This window comes from Crocuta crocuta, unplaced genomic scaffold, assembly GCF_008692635.1.
Source record: "Crocuta crocuta isolate KB4526 unplaced genomic scaffold, BGI_CrCroc_1.0 scaffold254, whole genome shotgun sequence".
In the NCBI taxonomy this organism is placed as follows: Eukaryota; Metazoa; Chordata; class Mammalia; order Carnivora; family Hyaenidae; genus Crocuta; species Crocuta crocuta.
In genome coordinates, this window is record NW_027530004.1 from 201,046 (window position 1) to 218,367 (window position 17,322).

The 17,322-nt window shown below is 50.7% G+C and overlaps 1 protein-coding gene across 1 annotated transcript in view; it reads right to left on the minus strand.

Annotated features, from left to right (window-relative positions):
- Window positions 1-259: 259 nt before the first annotated feature.
- The window catches only part of IGSF9B (immunoglobulin superfamily member 9B), a 48,683-nt gene continuing 31,620 nt past the window's right edge, over window positions 260-17,322 (minus strand). Inside the window, exons 15-20 of the mRNA XM_077763691.1 lie at window positions 17,034-17,118; window positions 14,265-14,426; window positions 13,845-13,890; window positions 10,924-12,573; window positions 3,812-3,933; window positions 260-468 (exon numbers count right to left, since the gene is read on the minus strand). Of these exons, the coding sequence (XP_077619817.1) occupies window positions 260-468; window positions 3,812-3,933; window positions 10,924-12,573; window positions 13,845-13,890; window positions 14,265-14,426; window positions 17,034-17,118 (2,274 nt within the window). The remainder of the gene's footprint in view (window positions 469-3,811; window positions 3,934-10,923; window positions 12,574-13,844; window positions 13,891-14,264; window positions 14,427-17,033; window positions 17,119-17,322) is intronic.

Consider the following 17,322-nt stretch of genomic DNA (forward strand, 5'->3'; position numbering starts at 1 on the left):
GGAGAGGTGGGAAGGAGGCAGATCTCTCCCTGTCCCCAGTTCACTTCCTGATCTCCACCTACAGGTCAGCCCCTGGCCTTCTGTCCCAAAAGTGAGACCAGACGGCCAGGATTCAGAGGCTCCACTCTGGCCAGAGAGAGAATGAGCAGAACAAAGGTCGGAGCAGCCCCCGAAACTGCCCGTCTGCTGGCACACCCTCATCCTCCCTCACCCCTCAGCCCAGCACTGCCACTCAGGGAGCACTTAGAGTTGTGTTGTGTCACAGCAGGGTGGCATGGCCGGGGTCATCATGATCCACGCTGTTGAGAATCGCCGTCTGGTCTTCCGGAAGCTGGCGGTGGCACAGGTCTGAGAGGCGGGCAAGAGGGTCAGGCCGAGAGTGTCTCTTCTTCTTTCGGAGGCAGACGGCTTCATCGGGCCACAGAACCTGGGAGTCTGGAAGCTGCTGAGCCTGGGAGGCAGAACCGTCTAAGAGGAAAGGGAACAGGTGCGCCAAACAAATGGGAAGAAAATAAAGTGAGTGAAAAGGAAGATCATCACCTCACACACTCACCTTTTTCATTTGCTGGGACATCTATCCTGGCTTTCTGGTATGACAGCGAGAATCTCTGAGTGTGGCAGGGCCTGGAGGCCACTACAGCAGAGGCCCCCGTGCTGGCTATATGAGTAACCAACAACCTGCACTTGATCCCTGCTCATACTGAGCCAAGAAAGTAGGATAGGTCTAGTCAATGGGCATTTCTCTTTTATCTTTTACTTAATATTTAATATATTAATATATATTATCTACCATAGGTTTTCACTCATATGTGGAACAGGAGAAACTTAACAGAGGACCATAGGGGAGGGGAAGGGGAAAAAATAGTTAAGGAGAAGGAGGGAGGCAAATGACAAGAGACTCTAAAATACTGAGAATAAATTGAGGGTTGACGGGGTTGGGGGAAAGGGGAAAATGGGTGACGGGCATGGAGGAGGGCACTTGTTGGGATGAGCACTGGGTGTTATATGGAAACCAACCTGACAAAAAACTATATGAAAAAAATAAATCTGTTATCTAGTATTTCTAGTATTTTTCTTTTTATTAAAGTAGTATCAGTATATTTTTTTACTGCCACTTGGGTACCAAGCATCGTTCTAGGTGGTGGGGATCAAGGCTTCTAAGAAGGGGTTGGGACTCATTTTTTCACCACCTTGCCCCCAGCAGTGATGGACTTTGCCCAAGATTTCAATCCCTGTAAGAGAACCAGGCCTGGCCCTTCCAAGACTTCCAGGGCCACTCCTCTGCCTCATGGCCCTTCTGCAGAAAGGGTAGTAAAGTGCTGGGTTTCTAGAAGATTATAGTTAACTGTGGGGTGAGGAGGAAGAAACAAACATTACAGACTTAAAAAATACAGAAATGAAATTTTCAGATACTGAAAGTAGCACAAAGAAAGCTGAAAACAGGGCCATGTGAGAGCCAGTGACTGATGCACACTTCTACCCTCGGACGGAGTCACATCTGAGTCTCAAATGGAGCCTTCCAAAGCTCCAAGGGAGAAGTGTTCCCAACAGAAGGAAGGGCAAATGTGAAACCCCGGGGTTAAGAGCCATCATGCCACGTTTGAGAGACAGATGGAAGGCTATCACAGCTGAAGCAGAGTGAACAGAGAACAGAGAGGCAGGAAAGACAGAGAAGGGTATTGTAAGGAATTCGAAATCTGCTCTGGTGGCAGTGGAAGTTTCTGGAAGGTTTTAATCAGGTGTGTGTGTGTGTGTGTGTGTGTGTGTGTGTGTGTGTGTGTGTTCCCACAGGTGCGTGCACACTGCCATGGCCGAAAGAGGATGCTATTACATTTTCTAAAGATCACTCCAGTTGCTGGGTGTAGAATATACTACAGCAAGGAGCAAGGATGGACCAGGACAACCAGTGAAGTAGCCCCTGCAATAATTAGGGTGGGGATAAGAGTAACTCAGAGTTGGGTCTTAGCAGTTGAAATGGATTGAGGATATACTGTAAAAGTTGGGCCCACAGACCTTACTAAGTGGATTGCACAGGACATGTGAGAATAGGGAAAGAAGCAAGGGTGAAGGAGGCCAAGCAGTGAGGTAGGCACCAGTGCCATTTGTGAGGCTGGGGGAGAAGTGAGGAGATGCAGGTTTGGAGAGGATAATCAATAACTCTATTTTGGACAATTCAAAGGCTTATAAAATGTCTAAGTGCAAGTTCAGCAGGCAACTGGAAATATGACACTTGAGCTTATGGAAGAGATTGGGGCTAAAAACAGACATTTGAGAGTCATCAACATATTACAGGACACTGTAACAGAACAAGAGGGAAAAAAACTTCTGACGTGGCTCTTTTTGTTTAAAAAAAGAGAGAGAGAGAGAGATGTAGATAGGTGGGTACGTGGGTCTTCAATTGCAATGAGCTTAAATAGGTTGAACATTCAGCTTTGGGCTCCAATGTCTCACCCAAATCCTTAAAAAAAAGCATCTTCCATTTTTCTGCCTCAGGACTCCCATCTATAAACTAATAGGATAATAGCACCACCCAAAGGCTAAGTGAGAGACAAGTGCCTACTGTCTTCCAGAGATTTCAGGGGCCTCTACAGAACACTCCAAAGAAAGTTACTCTCCAGTGGTTATTAAAGATTTGCAAGGAAACTGTGCAGCTGTCTTTTTTTTTTTTTTTCTACAGCCTGTCATAAGATTCCTAAAACCATTGGTAAAAAGTACATGAGGGGCACCTGGGTGGCTCAGTCGGTTGGGCATCCGACTTCGGCTCAGGTCATGATCTCACGGTTCGTGGGTTTGAGCCCCGTGTCGGGCTCTGTGCTGATGGCTAGCTCAGGCCTGGAGCCTGTTTCAGATTCTGTGTCTCCTTCTCTCTCTGACCCTACCCTGCTCACGCTGTCTCTATATCTCTCTCAAAAATAAATAAAATATTTAAAAAAAAAAGTACATGATAAATATTAAGGAGTTTTCTAAGTGTAAAAAAAGGCTGAATTATTTTTGCATGATCTTAGAAGCCACCTATCACTACTGAATAAACATCAGACATATTTCAATAGAAATGTCCTTTCTACAAGACAAGGAGATTTCATTCTATCTCACTGAGAAAAGCTTGGTCATCCTACAGAGGCTGGGTCCATGCCACAATGTCCCTTAAGTATTTAGTAGGGATAATTCCCATGTCCAACTAGAAGGTCTGAAATAATAGAGAAGAAATATATAAGGAGAATAGGGATATCTCCAAAAGGCATATTATAGAATGGGGAAAAAAGATGCTATTTATGTTGTTTAAAAATGCACTAAAACAATATATTTTCTAGAGTTATATGCACAGCAAGTCTCTGAAAGCATGCATACTACCAAGAAGGATGGTTCCTGGGTGGGAGGAAAAAATTTGGAAGACAATCGGGGACTTTATCTTTCTAATTTTTTTATTTAAAAATTATATGTATTATTTGAAAATTCATATTAAAAAGAAACAACATAAGCTGGTGGGCTTAGTTCGAGAGAAAACCCAGGGCACCTGGGTGGCTCATTTGGTTACGCATCTGACTTTGGCTCAGGTCATGATCTACAGTCCATGAGTTAGAGCCCCACATCAGGCTCTGTACTGAGAGCTTGGACCCTAGAACCTGCTTTGGATTCTGTCTCCCTCCTCTGCCCCTACCCCATTTGCTCTCTGTGTCACTCTCTCTCTCTCAAAAATAAACATTAAAAAAAAATTTTTTTAATTCTAGAGAAAACCCAAGGTTGGGTTCCTGAGCCAAACAATCCCATAATAAAAGTGGAGAGACGTGGAAAGAGAAGATCTGCCATTTACCGGATCGTTTCTTTGACTTCGAAGAGCCCTTGGATGACTTTTTGGGCTTCTTTATCCGTTGGTATTTCAGAGCCTCCAGCCTCTCAGGTGCAGCAGCATGCCCGGGTGCAGGTGGATGTGTTCTAGAAGGGACAATTAGAGAGCCAAAGGTCAGCTCCCAGAAGGGGGAGCTTTTGAAGAGGGGCTGGAAGAAAACCACACAGCCGGCCCACGGGAGGACGAGTACAGTTCTATGGAGTCCTAGGGTATCTGCAATAGTTCCTTGACACCTGCGTCTTGATTACTCCTGGAAGGGAGAAAACCCAGTAGAAAGCTCCAGCAGTGGTAGGCCTACCTCAGATGGAAACCAATCTGTAGAACAATCAGAAGACCTAAAAGAGGGAGAGAGAGACTTTAATAGTGAGCCCCATCCCATATCACTCAAACCCAGAGGAGGAAGGTCAAAGAAGAAAACAGCTTCAATGCCCAAAGTTCTTAGAAATCATCACAACCAAGATCTTCAAGTGAAAAGTAAAAGGGCGGATTAAAGCAGTAGGTGAGTCATCCCACTCCAATTAACTGTCCTCCAGAAAAGAGAAGTCCAGGGCTATATGAGAAACCCAATATCCAGTGAGATGGAGGTACATAAAACCCAGCTTCTCTGGGCTTCTTCTTCTCCATCTGTAAGAGGCAGGGAGAACACGAGCAGCTAAAAGTAACAGGTACTTGTCAATCTACCAACATTTCAGCAGGGGTGTCTCCCTGACCCTCTGCAGTCTAGGCTCAGCTATGTAAGTGAATAAAAGAAGGTAAAAGTAGATTATGATGGTTAGTGTCCAAATTCCTTGCCATCGGTAGCAAGTGTCTAGTGAATCTCTACATTTTAAGACTGAGTCGAGAAACCAGGGTTGGGAAACACACCATGTATATCGGCTTCCTTCTCCCCCAGCTGCAGAGCAGAAGCTGTCATTTGCCTGATGGATCAACTATGAGGTTAGAACAAAGTTCACAGTTCGACTGGAGGCTGTGCAGCCCACATGACAAAGGGAACCAAAGGTAACTGGGGGGATGGACTGTCTGTGACAATCTGTGCATATTGGAGAGAATTTTTCAAAAGTCCTAAAATCTAGAAGACATGTATATGTTACCAACGTCATTTCTTCTTCTCAAAGTAAGCCAAACTCGGAGCCTGAGGAATAAAGGGGGAGAGAGAGGCGTCGCTCTTTCTTTCCTGACGGTGCTGGCTTTAGCACGCCATCAGGGAAGCAGGTGATTCCTAGAACCATTCTAGAACCATGGTGGACTGAGGTGAATCACACTCTTCCTCAATCCCTACATCTTCTTCCATCTCCATCACAACTAGCTTTGGGCAAATTCTGATTAAAGGGTGTAGGACAGCCAACCCTGTGAGGGGAAAAGAAGTCCCCAGGGGCGAGCAAAAAGCAATCTGAGGTTGAACAACAATTGACAGAGGGATGGAAGGTCTGCAGCCCCATCTCCCCAGTAATGGCCATATTTGTGGGGATGAAGGAAGAAAAAACTTACAGACCAATTGTTGATAAGCCTCTGGTCTCTGGGGTTTCCTGAATTAACGGGCAATGAAGCAACCTCCATCTTCTTTGATGGATATCATCAGTCCACAGCCTTTTAGTAAATAAAGTATCAAGAATCTCCTCCAAAGTTCAGGTCAGAGACAACTTGTAGATTTTCCATATTCCCCTGATAGCACAGGGCTAAGGGGCCCCACCTACATGCACACACAGGCAACACACGGTCTCGTCTTGTAGAGAAGTCCAACTCACCGTTAGAAGCCAGGTCTTCCACCCCCAAAGACCCAACCCGCCAATTCCCCATCCCCTCCTCTTTTAAACTCTACCCACAGAGATCCTATACAGCAGGTGCCGCTGCCAGGGAATCTGGAAGTCAGGAAAAGAGTGGAGATGGCTAGGGTATGAGGGAGCATGACTTTGCACTACTGGCAGAATGTCCTCACCCCCTTCTCATCCTTGACTAGGGTTTCTTCAGCTGCCTAAAAGGAAAATCAAAGGTATGAATCCGCCATTCAGTTTACCTGTCCCCTGGTCCTGGCCAGCCTCTTCAGAAAGACCACACAAGGTGAGTGGTGCACAGTCTGAAGAAGCTTATGACAAGCAAGTGGACCCAGGGAGCAGTGTTTAAACAACATAATCCAGGGTGACCCAGGAGGACATAAGAGAAACTGGTTCAGGGTGCCCCTGAAAATTCCTAGGGATTCTCCAAGCCAGGTGAAACTTCAAGAGATATTATTCTGAAAATTAACATAGTAGTACTTTTATCATTTCTCTTATATAGCATTTATTTATCACTTACCATGCCAAGCACTGATCTACGTTCTCTACAACAGTTTTCTTTAATCCTTGCAACAACCCTAAAAGGTAAATGCTATACTGATCCTATTTTCTCAGAGGGTGAAACTGAATGTTAAGCAGCTTGTCTGATAATCCAGTTGTTATGGGACAGAGCCAAGATTCTCAACATTAGGCTAAAGTGCTCTTCTAACTTCTTCCTAAAGAAAACAGGTACAGAGCTATCTAGAAGAAAAACAGTACTTTCAGACCTCCCCTGAGAATCAGTGTGGCACAGCCAGGGTAAGACAGACCAGGGACTGGAAAAAGCTGACTGATGTTATATCCTCAAGCAAAAATTCCCAAACAGTAAATCCACTGAGAAGGATAAGCCAAATGTCCCTTGTGAAACAGCCAAGCTCCAGCCCTTCCAGGACACCTGCCGTCCGCCTGTTTTTGCTTTGGGCTCGGGGCTCAAACACAGAAACAGAAGGCTCACAACCATTTAGCCCAGGACCTTGGCTGCTTAGCTCTATGCTTATCCGGAATAGTGGAGAAAAGACACAGGCAAAAGGGTTCAAAAGGCAGGCAAACCACAGATTAGAAAAGCTAAAATCCACGGGACATTTCCTGCCCTTATTGCCCTGAGGGCTGACCATTCCAACAGTTTGCAGCTGCCCGCCCCAGTCAGCAGAGGCAGTGATTTAAGGAGCATTTTCATCCTCTTCACGACTGCCTGACAGCAGACTCTGCTCGGCTGACCTTAGACTGTGGAGTGGAGGCTGAGGAGATCCACTCACGTATGAGGCATAGCTAAGAAAAAGGTCACTTTGTTCTCCCTATAGAGGAGAAAGCCAGGATTGTGGAGGTCAGAGTCTACCCAACTTTGACAACAGACGGTACCTTTCTAGTGGGGTCAGGGGACAAACCCAGTGTTTGGCCTCAGAACTCAGGAGAGACTTGTTTCCAAATGGGAGCTCCTTCCTGGGCTTTACGCAGGAAAAGGGGCCCCATCCACCCTCCCAGACCCACCTGATTAGAGGCCAAAGTCGGCACTAACAGGAGAGGGGACTCAAGGGGGGTGTGAGAAGAGGGTAGCTACTGGCACGAGAGAGGGAGCCGAGAGAAGCACCAGCCTCCCAGGCGGCCACGGAAGGGGCAGGTCCACGCAATACAACTCCCCGCTCTGAGGAGGGAGTTGGGAAGAGGAGAAAAAGGGGAGAGAGAGGAGGAGGAGAGGCGGGAAGACAACTGCGGGTTTGGGGAGAAGGAACAGGAGAGACTGAAGGAAACAGGAACAAAGCGAGAACGGACGTAGACAAGACGTGTCACATCTTCTCCAAGCAAGACCAAGTGGAGACACATGCAAAGGCGCAGCATGAAGACAGCGTCTGAAGAGGAGCCTGACGCCTCCCAATGGCCCCAGCAGCTACCGCGCCCAGGGAGCTCTCAGCAAGCAGGAGTGAGCGGTGGCTCTTGCTGCCCACCTCAAGGTCTAACTCCGAGGCTGCAGGGAGCACTTTACTCTCCTAGGCTGGGGATACTGGCCCGGCCCCGAGGAACCAATTCTCCCTCGTCGCCGCCCTTGGTTTCTGGGTTTGCCACAGCAGTGAGAGTATGACAGCTCAGCCCTCAGACCTGGCACAGTGGGGACGTTGTGAAGAGGGGGGTCAACAGTTAGGTGAAGGGAGTGGCAGTAACAATGGGGAATGAGGTCCAGGCGTTTTCCAGGAGTGGAGTGAGAACTGGTCCTGGTGCTATCGCCTCTCTGGGAGTGCCAGAGGGGTCATAACTGGGGTTCAGGGAGGGAGGGTAGTGAAGGTGGGGGATGGTCCAGTCACCATCCCCTGGAGCACCCACCCAGCAGGCCGCAGGAGGCCCCTCACGAAAGGAGGCTCATAACTATCTCCTGACACCCTCCCTGCTCTCTCCAGTACTAATGGCTGCACTGTAGCACCCAACCAACGGCAGACACGATCTCAGGGCCTCTCAGCTGCTAAGAATTTTATAGCTGCAGATCATAAGGGAAAGTCACAGAAGTCCAGTCCTCCTTACGGGAGGCCACTCTTATGACTGAAGATTTATAGTCCTGAGTTCGGACAATCAGCCTCCCCTGACATCACTAGGTGGGCAAGGGGTGCAGATGCTTCTCAGCTAGAGAAACCAGGAGGCTCTCCTGCCCCCACACTGCTTGTTTCCAGAAGCACAGCCAATGGCGTCCATGGCAAAAAGAAGCATCTTAGTCACCATGAGAGACAGTGAGTCTCGGGTGACCCTAAGCCTCTCTGTAAGGGACTCCACACCCCTCTAAATGCCCAAGTTCCCAGACCTCCACCTGGCAGAACACCAGAAGAGGACCAACCTCAGTGGAGAGCAGAGGAAGGAGCACAGCCCTTCACCGCTCAACTTCCTCCTGCCCAGGGGAAGCCTGTCCTCTCCCCCTGGGGAGCTCCTCCCAAGACCCTAGAGCTGTGACACAAGTTCACCAGGAGTGACTACTACAGGGACCTTGGAGGCTATTTAAGCATGAGACCGAGGTCCACATCTCAGTCCTCTAACAACCAAGAGTGGGCTACAGAAGGCAAGGAACATGGGAAGTGGTGACACTTCCCTGCCCTTGCCCTCACAGGACTACAGGTGACCTGGTCCTAAGGAAGACCCAGCTATTGAGGGAGGGAACTGGGCTACACCCCCAACCCTGTGCTCCTTGAGAATATTAGTAAGATTCCAAGAAGACTGTGAGGGACCAGCAACCCCAGGGAAAGATCTGAGTCTCTGGGGGCGGGGGTGGGGAGGGGCAGGAAGGAAGGGCGGGTGCTATGCCTGAGGGCAGAAGAGGGTCTGTTTCTGGATATGAGTGTGGCCCTGACGTTTCCGGAGGTGCAGAGAGGCAAAGCAGATCTTAGGCATTCTAGGCCCCTTGGGGTACATGCAGGGTCCCAGGGGGCTTCTGTGGGAGGCCCTGGGTGTGTTGGCAGCAGGGATCTGAGTGAGGAATACTGCAGGGAGGCTGTGGGACAGGCTTGGCATGTGGGGTGGGAGTCAGAAGCTGCAGCTAGGCGGTGCCCGAGCGTGGCCTGGTGAGGCTGTTGGAGCAGCATGATGTGGGGAACCCAGAAGCCGTGGGAACAGAGCAGCGTAGTCTGCCGCCCACAGAGGGGGTGAGGGGACATGGTTTGGATTCCCCTGTAAAGTAAGCGATGGCCCTGCCGAAGCCCCATCCGCCTGTCCACCCCCCCGCCCCACCCCAGCCGCGGAGCTCCCTTACCTATTGAGCTGAGGAGAGGCTTGTCTCGACAACACTGCCCAGATAGCTGAGATCAATCAGAAACAAAGCAGTTATCAACACGGGCCGTGGGGGAACCACCCACGCACACCCAGAGGGGAGGAGGGGAGGAGCACAGGGGCCAGAGAACCACAAGCGAGGCCAGAGAATGGGGTGAGGGGAAGGAGAGGAGAGAGACAGAGAACCAGACGGCACGATGGACGAGGCAGATGGGCGCTGCACAAAGCACAGACAGGGCTGCGGCGCACAGCATCTCCTGCGCAGACAGAGGCACGGGGTCCCGTGGGTGCGCCATGCCTGGCGTCCTAGCTAGAGCTCTCCTCCACCGTCTCCACCTGCCAGGAGCAGGGGGGAGTGGGGGGGGAGGCCGTACTTCCAGGTACCAGAGAGGGTGGGAGTGTATGGGGCAGGGGAAGGGCGCTGGGCTCCCTCCTCTCCAACCACCTCCCATCCTGCCTACCACCGAGCCAGCCTCCTCTGGAACACTCTGCTCCCCTGCACAGGCGGCCACATCAAGAAGAGAGACCAAAGGACGGAACCAGAGAGAAAGAGAGAGAGGGAGGGAGGGCAGGAGGGACCGGGGGCACTACAGAGACGTGGCAAGCCCTTCGGAGCAAGTCAGGCCAACCCAAAGAAGATGGAGAAGGAAGAAAGACAGACAGAGAGAAAACCAGACTTGAGGAGGAAGGAAGGGGCCAGGGGAGGAGGAGGAGGGAAGAGGAGGGCTGGGAAGGAAAGATGAGAGAAGGAGAGGCACAGACGGGCGTCCAGGCCGACTCTGGTACCTGGAATACCAGCTGCTACAGTTTAGTGTGTGCCCTCTCAGGCAGGCTGGTCGCAGGAGCTTGTCTGTCTGTCTGTCTGTCTGCTGCTTCCTGCGAGGCACACAGGTTGGGGTAGGGTATGTGGCTCCGGGCACACGGTTCACAGGCCTGAGATTTTGCCCCCAGCCTCCAGGATGCACCCCCTGAAGAGTCTGGGGGAGGGGGCCCAGCACTTGCTAGGCTGCTAAGGGCAGGAAGTTGGGAGGAGGAGCCCCGGGCCTGGTGGTCCAGGGAAATGAGGCTTCAGGGTCCTGCTTGGCAGGGAGGACAGCCCGGGGAAAGGAAGGAGGCTGGGTACCAGGTCTCTGGGTAAACCCTGGAACCACCCCCAAAGCCAGGATCATGGGGATATGATCTCTCAGCGTAAGTGAAGTGACCCCTCACTCGGACACACCACACCCTCCTCCCCTTGCCCAAGTGTGTCCGCTCCACATCACCCTGGGAGCCTCCTGAGATCTCTGGGCTGAGTGGAGGAGATCCCTCATGCTCCTGGCAGGGTACCTGGGCAGGTAAGCCCCACCCTCAACCCCATGCCCACACCCTGTCGATGCCAAGACCAGAACTCTCCTGAAGGGATGCTGCAGCATGTCCAGACAAGCCCTGTCATTTGGGTTGACGGAAGGGGTGGAGAGCAGGTAAGGAATGGGGGGTGGAAGATGACCAGGTGGAGGTGGGCAGGAGAAACCAGCTCACACTCACCCTGAAGTAGGTAATGGCGGTGGGGGGGGCTCTGGTCTGAGCAGCTCCTCCCCCATCCTTCGAGGGGAAGGCGTCTGTCCAAACACATCCAGGTTGTCCGCAGGCCCTGCAGGGCCCGGCGGAGGGGAGGGGTAGCCTGTGGCCAGAGTGGTGAAGCCCATGGTGGGTCGGTAGCTGGGACTCCCGCTGCGGCTGCTCTGGGAAGGGGAGCCGGTGGACGGCGTGGACTTGCGAGAGAAGCTGACAGCGGCCGGCGGCTGCAGGGTGATCTCTGACATCTCTGCCTGCTGCAGGAGGCCCGGGCGGGGCCGGGCCCGGGCGGCAAGCTCAGGGGAGCCAGTGCGGGAGCTGAGGGGACTTTGGGTCAGAGGCGAGAGCCGGGAGGGCTGTAGCACCACTTGATGTAAACTGGGCTCGGCGCGCCTGGCCTGCCGGGGGCTAGGCCGGGGCCGGGGCTGGGGCTCGTACCACCGAGTGTCCAGGCCAAATGTGCTGGGGCCGCTGTGCCCCCCCGGCTCAGCCGGCTCGGGGTAAGGCAACACGGGTATGCCCATACCTTGGCTGGTATGTCTTAGCTGCCCTTGGCTCACCAGAGGTTGCATAGGTCTGTCCTGCCACTTAGCGGAGGTGGGCGCTGGGGCGGGGCCTCTGCCTGGCGGCTTGCCTGCCCAGCCCTTGGGCGCCTCCAGAGACAGGATGCCCGGGTAGGCCGCGGGCACCTGCAGGGAGGTGGGGGGCAGTCCTCGGGGGAGGCAGGCCTTGGGCTGCAGACTCTCGGCTACGTCACAGGGGTGCAGCTGGTGGGGAAACATCATGGCCGGGGTTTCCAGTCCCCCAAAGGGGAATTCTGGCCGGCCCCAGGGCTCAGGGGAGCGCCCTCCCGTGGGTGTCTGAGTCAAGGGCAACGTGCTGTTGGAAGCGTTCTCTCCGTTTTCCTCAGGAATGGTGGGGTGGCCAAAAGGCCCCTCAGTGTGCAGGGGTGGGGAGGACATGACAGAGCTCAAGGGGCTGCCCACTTCTGGCATGTAGAAGGGTGGTGGCTCCACCTCCCCGGGGCTGCTGCTGCTGAGGTACCCATAATACTGGCCATGGTGGAAGGGCCGGGGGGCAGGAGGTCTGGCTTGGCCTGTGGCCTGGAGCCGACCTTCCAGGCCGCCGGGGCCCTCCAGCCCACGGGGCTGGAACCGAGGGCTGTATGCTGGTGGTGGCAGGTAGGACTCCTGGCTGGATGACAGAGGGGTCAGCTGGGACTTCAAGGCAGTCACAGATGTGGGCACCAGCGGGTCCTCATTCTCCTCGTCTGACTGGCGGAACTCGGGGTACATGTCTGTCTCCTCGGCAAAGGGGAAGCCCTCGATGCGCCTGCTCTTCATCGAGGGCTCCATCTCGGAGGGATCCATCACAAAGCGGCCATCAGGGCCTCTGCTGATGAGCTCAATGGGCGTCGTGGCCTCAGCCTCAGCCTCAGCCTTGGCTACGCTGTACTTCTTGCTGCTGATGGCCCTCTTGGTCTTCTTGTACAATGACAGCTCTTTCTCCCGGGTGGGACTCAGCATCCTCTTGGCTGCCGGCTGGCCTTGGTCGTCAGAGGACTCCGACGGGGCCCGGAGAGTGCGGATGCTCTCAGGGCTCACCTTGCCAGATGACAAGCTGTGGGGGTGAGTGAGGGAGCCGGAGAGTGAGGCAGGGGACACCTGGCTCCTGTACTTTCTTCCTTCTCTTACCAAACAATCACAAACATCCAAGATAATACTAAGGAAAAGGGGCGCAGATGGGCTGCATATTTTGGCATGAAATACCCTGGCCAACTCTCCACTGCCTAGATGTGTGCTGGCCATTTTTTGAATGAACACCCACATTTCTACTTTCATTCTGACCAGCCCTTACTGTCTGCCACAGTCTGTCTAGTCACACCTCTAACTTCATTCCCAGGGTGCTCCAGCAATGCAAACCCATCTTAATATTAACTTAAGCAAAACACACTTGGGGGCGCCTGCGTGGCTCAGTCGGTTGAGCGTCCGACTTTCGCTTAGGTCATGATCTCGCGGTTCGTGGGTTCAAGCCCCGCGTCGGGCTCTGTGCTGACTGCCAGCTCAGAGCCTGAAGCCTGTTTCAGTCTGTGACTCCCTCTCTCTCTGACCCTCCCCTGCTCATGCTGTCTCTCTCTCTCTCTCTCCCTCCTAGAAATAAATAAAACATTAAAAAAAAATTTAAAAAAAAAACACACTAAGAAGGCAAATGTATTAGGATGTAAAAAAAAATCACAGAAACACGTTCCAAAGCTAAAGAGATTATCCACTAATTTGGACTGTCCACTCTACTGCTCCCTCTGTTAATGTGGACAACTTAAAATTACTGTGCAGCTCTCAACAATAGCCAAAACATGGAAAGAGCCTAAGTGTCCATCAACGGACGAATGGATCCAGAAGATGTGGTTTATCTATACCATGGAATACTACATGGCAACGAGAAACAATGAAATCTGGCCATGTGTAGCAACATGGATGGACCTTGAGGGTGTTATGCTGAGCGAAATAAGTCAGGCAGAGAAGGACAATATCATATGTTTGCACGTATAGGAGGATTAGGAGGAACTTAACTGAGGAACAAGGGGGAGAAGAAGGGGGGAAATGGTGGGGGAAAGGGAGGGAGGCAAACCATGAGAGACTCTTGAATGCTGACAAAAACTGAGGACTGATGGATGTGGGGGGGGGGATGGGCATGGAGGAGGACACTTGTGGGGGTGAGCACTGGGTGTTATGTGGAAACTAATTTGTCAATAAACTATTTGTAAAAAAAAAAAATTACTGTTAACAGCAAACAGCTTGGAAACACTTGTCTTGGGACTGAGTGGGACAAACCACCTGCCTGTCTCCATCCTCCACCCTCCACCCATATACCACAACAGCAGGGGCACTTACGGAGACTCTAAGCTCTTTCTGCAGTGAGTGATGGAAAGTGGAGGATCTGGAAGGAAAAAGAAAGGGGAGATAGCCTACTGAGGCCAGGGACACAGAACTTCTCTCAGGTGTCCTCAGGGTCCAGAGCAAAGCCACATAGGGGATCAAGCCCTTCCAAAGGTAGGCATCTTCGGGTCCAGTCCAGAGTCCCAAGCCTACCCCTACACCTGCCCTCTCTCTTGCTCTGGCCCCATCACACCCTCCCCAGCATTCTTCTCCCTTACTCCCTCTTCCAGATCAAGACCCACTGGTAGTTCTATCCGTAAGACTCCCAATTTCCCTATTCTCAAGGGGGACCATGTTAAAAGTGGACCTTTTCTCCCAATGGGGAGCATTTGAAACTGGGCCAGATAGAGCAGGGTGGTGGGGGCAAACACCCACCTTTTTTGCGCTTGAGCTTACGCTTGCGCTGCTTGTTGACAAAGCAGGCGGCCAGGGTGCTGAACAGGATGGCAGCTGCCAAGAAGCAGATGGTAGCTACGATTCCAGCCAACACAGGCCGAGCTAGCCCGTCATCGGTCAGGTCCGGCTGTGGGAAGATGTCTGCAGGGAGGGGTGAGGAACATACATGACTCCCTCTCTCCCTCTCGTAAAAGCCCCCACCTACACTGACAACTAGCCCCCAAATACTTTTCCCTACCTCTGTAGAACAGACAATGTTAAAGCTCAGTCTCCATGCTCAACTCTAGCACTTAAAGAGGTTTGTATAGATGGGGGAAAGAAAGAAGAAAGACAAGTTTACGGAAGTCAAGTGAGCACTACAGAGCTTGTAACGAAGAAATCACATCTATACCTTACCCCATAAGGGTAATAATTTCAATAATAATCTATAATTGGCTAGTGCTTTTTGCAAAGGGCTCTCATGCATGTTACCTGATACCCTCAAATGAAACAGAGCACATGCTATTGCTCTCATTCTCTCAAGTAAAGAAACTACCATTGGCCGAGTTTGAGTGACTTGCTTATTACTTAGATACTGCAGATCAGTGCCCAAACCACAACACTGTTACTCTGCCCTCCCATTGGTGTTTTCTGCTTTCTGCCATGTCATCTCGACAAAATGAGAGCCTAGATGTGAAGGTGACTTAAGGGTAAAATACTATAGCAGGTAGAAGGGGTTGTGACCACAGAATCCAGATCTGTCTATTTCTAAGTCATTATAGCATAACTGAGCAACTTCTACAGGGAAGGTTAGCACGCCCTGGTCATCTCCAGTTCAGAATACTGGAGCCAGCAGGGACATTCAACACAGGTCTCACTTCATTTTACAGGTAAAGAAGTGAGTCTCACTTTGTGCCCAAATCCACAGAGCCTGTTAGTGGAGCCAGGACTAGGCTCCATCTATAGTATCTGGACTGTACTTTAAAGTCAGTTATGAGTGCCAATCTTTAGGTTCTGTGTAGTCTGATATATTTAGGCAGAACCCTTTATTTGTCAATATAACAATGGATGAAAATAATCCAAATCACACTGATGAGTTGAATTGGCAAATGAATGCTACAGCTTTTGGGAATGGGGGTGCTGAAAGATGGGGGTGCTGAGGTCACTGCACCTTCATCCACCCATGGGGAATCTTCCCTATACACAGAATAGTCCACTGATGAAAACCCTCATAACTTCTATCCTGGCCTTGGCTGCAAACTCTCTTCCCTGTTCCTCCATCTCTTTGAATCTCCTCCTTAGAGGGAAGCCAAGACAGAGGTATGCTGAGTTCTGTGCCTATAGCAGGTACTTTCGTATTCGAAAGGAAAGAAAGAAAGAAGAAAGAAAGAAAGAAACAAAGAAAGAAAGAAAGAAAGAAAGAAAGAAAGAAAGAAAGGAAAAGAAAGAAAGAAAGAAAGAAAAACAAGAAAGAGAAAAAGAAAGAAAAAGAAAGAAAAAAAAAGAAAAACAGAAGGCCATGGTGCCTAACGTGATGCAGAAGTCANAAGAAAGAAAGAAAGAAAGAAAGAAAGGAAAAGAAAGAAAGAAAGAAAGAAAAACAAGAAAGAGAAAAAGAAAGAAAAAGAAAGAAAAAAAAAGAAAAACAGAAGGCCATGGTGCCTAACGTGATGCAGAAGTCACAACCCACTGCCCCAGGGCTCTGGTGACCCTTCAGTCTTCCCTTCTTCTCCCCCAAGTCTGCCTGCCCTGGTGCTCTGCAGCTCTGTGAGTCCTGCTGCATGAGCTTCTTGGCCAAGCTTTTAGCCAACTGGTCCCAGAGGTCTTTGTGTGAGCAGTGCCCACGGAAATGGTGCCACTGCTTGATCACTAAACAAAGCCTCTTCCCATACCAAGGGAGCCACTTCACTGGGCAAGGGAGGGCTTCTGCAGTGTTTCAGGCAGGAACTGTAGCTGGAGAAAGATGTGTAGAAATGGGACCAGGGCCAAGAGAAAGAAAGATAAATGGGGAAAATGCTAGGGAGTTGGCTTTATTTAGCCTGAAAAAATCTAGGGAGATGAAGGAGTAGAGGAAAACAACACCAAACAGCAATTTTCTAAATAAAACCACCATAATTATAAAGCAGTCTTATAATTGGCACTCAATAAATACGTGCTGACCTGTTCTCTCTCCCGTTCACCGACCCAGCCCATTACAGAGGACAACACTGGAGGAAACAGGGATTTTTATAGCAAAAGAACTTAAATCAAGTTCTTTTTGACTACTATAATGAGATTAGCGACATTTCTTTCTGCAGCTATCTTTTATAAAGTGTCATAAACGCAGGGCACCTGGGTGGCTCAGTCTGTTAAGGGTCCAACTTCAGCTCAGGTCATGACCTCACATCTTATGGGTTTGAGCCCTGTGTCGGGCTTGTTGCTGTCAGCTCAGAGCCTGGAGCCTGCTTCAGATTCTGTCTCCCTCGCTCTCTATCCATCCCCCTCTCACGCTTTGTCTCTCTCTCTCTTAGAAATAAATAAACATCAAAAATACACACATACATACATAAATAAGAACTGTCATAAATGCAGCTCTTTAGCTGGAGAAATCCTCTCCATTAAGGACACGGAGGAATGGATTGGGCTTTAAGAAACACTACAACTCATAGCTTCAACCAGAGCTCTCCATTTTTTCCAGTTCAGCCTCTCTCCTCATATTAGCTGTCTCAGTGGGGGATTCCCACATGGCTCTTACCCCCACAGTTGTAAGAGAACCCCCATCCCAAGTACCTGTGCTGGAGACGCCGGCAATGTTGCTGGGCTCACTGATCAGATCCTGCATGACGGCCAGAACCCGGAACTCGTACCAGGTGTCCTACAGCCCCAGGGACAATAGCGTGTCAGCCCAGGAACCTGAGACAGCCACTGGTCCACCACTGCACCCACCCTGCAATGACCTCTCATGGAATGGGGCACCCAAAGCAGTGGCATAGTGGAAATGTTGAACAACTAGCTCTCAGGTTAAAAAAAAAAAAAAAAAAAAAAAGCCTGATTTGATAAAAGCATTTGCCAATTTGCA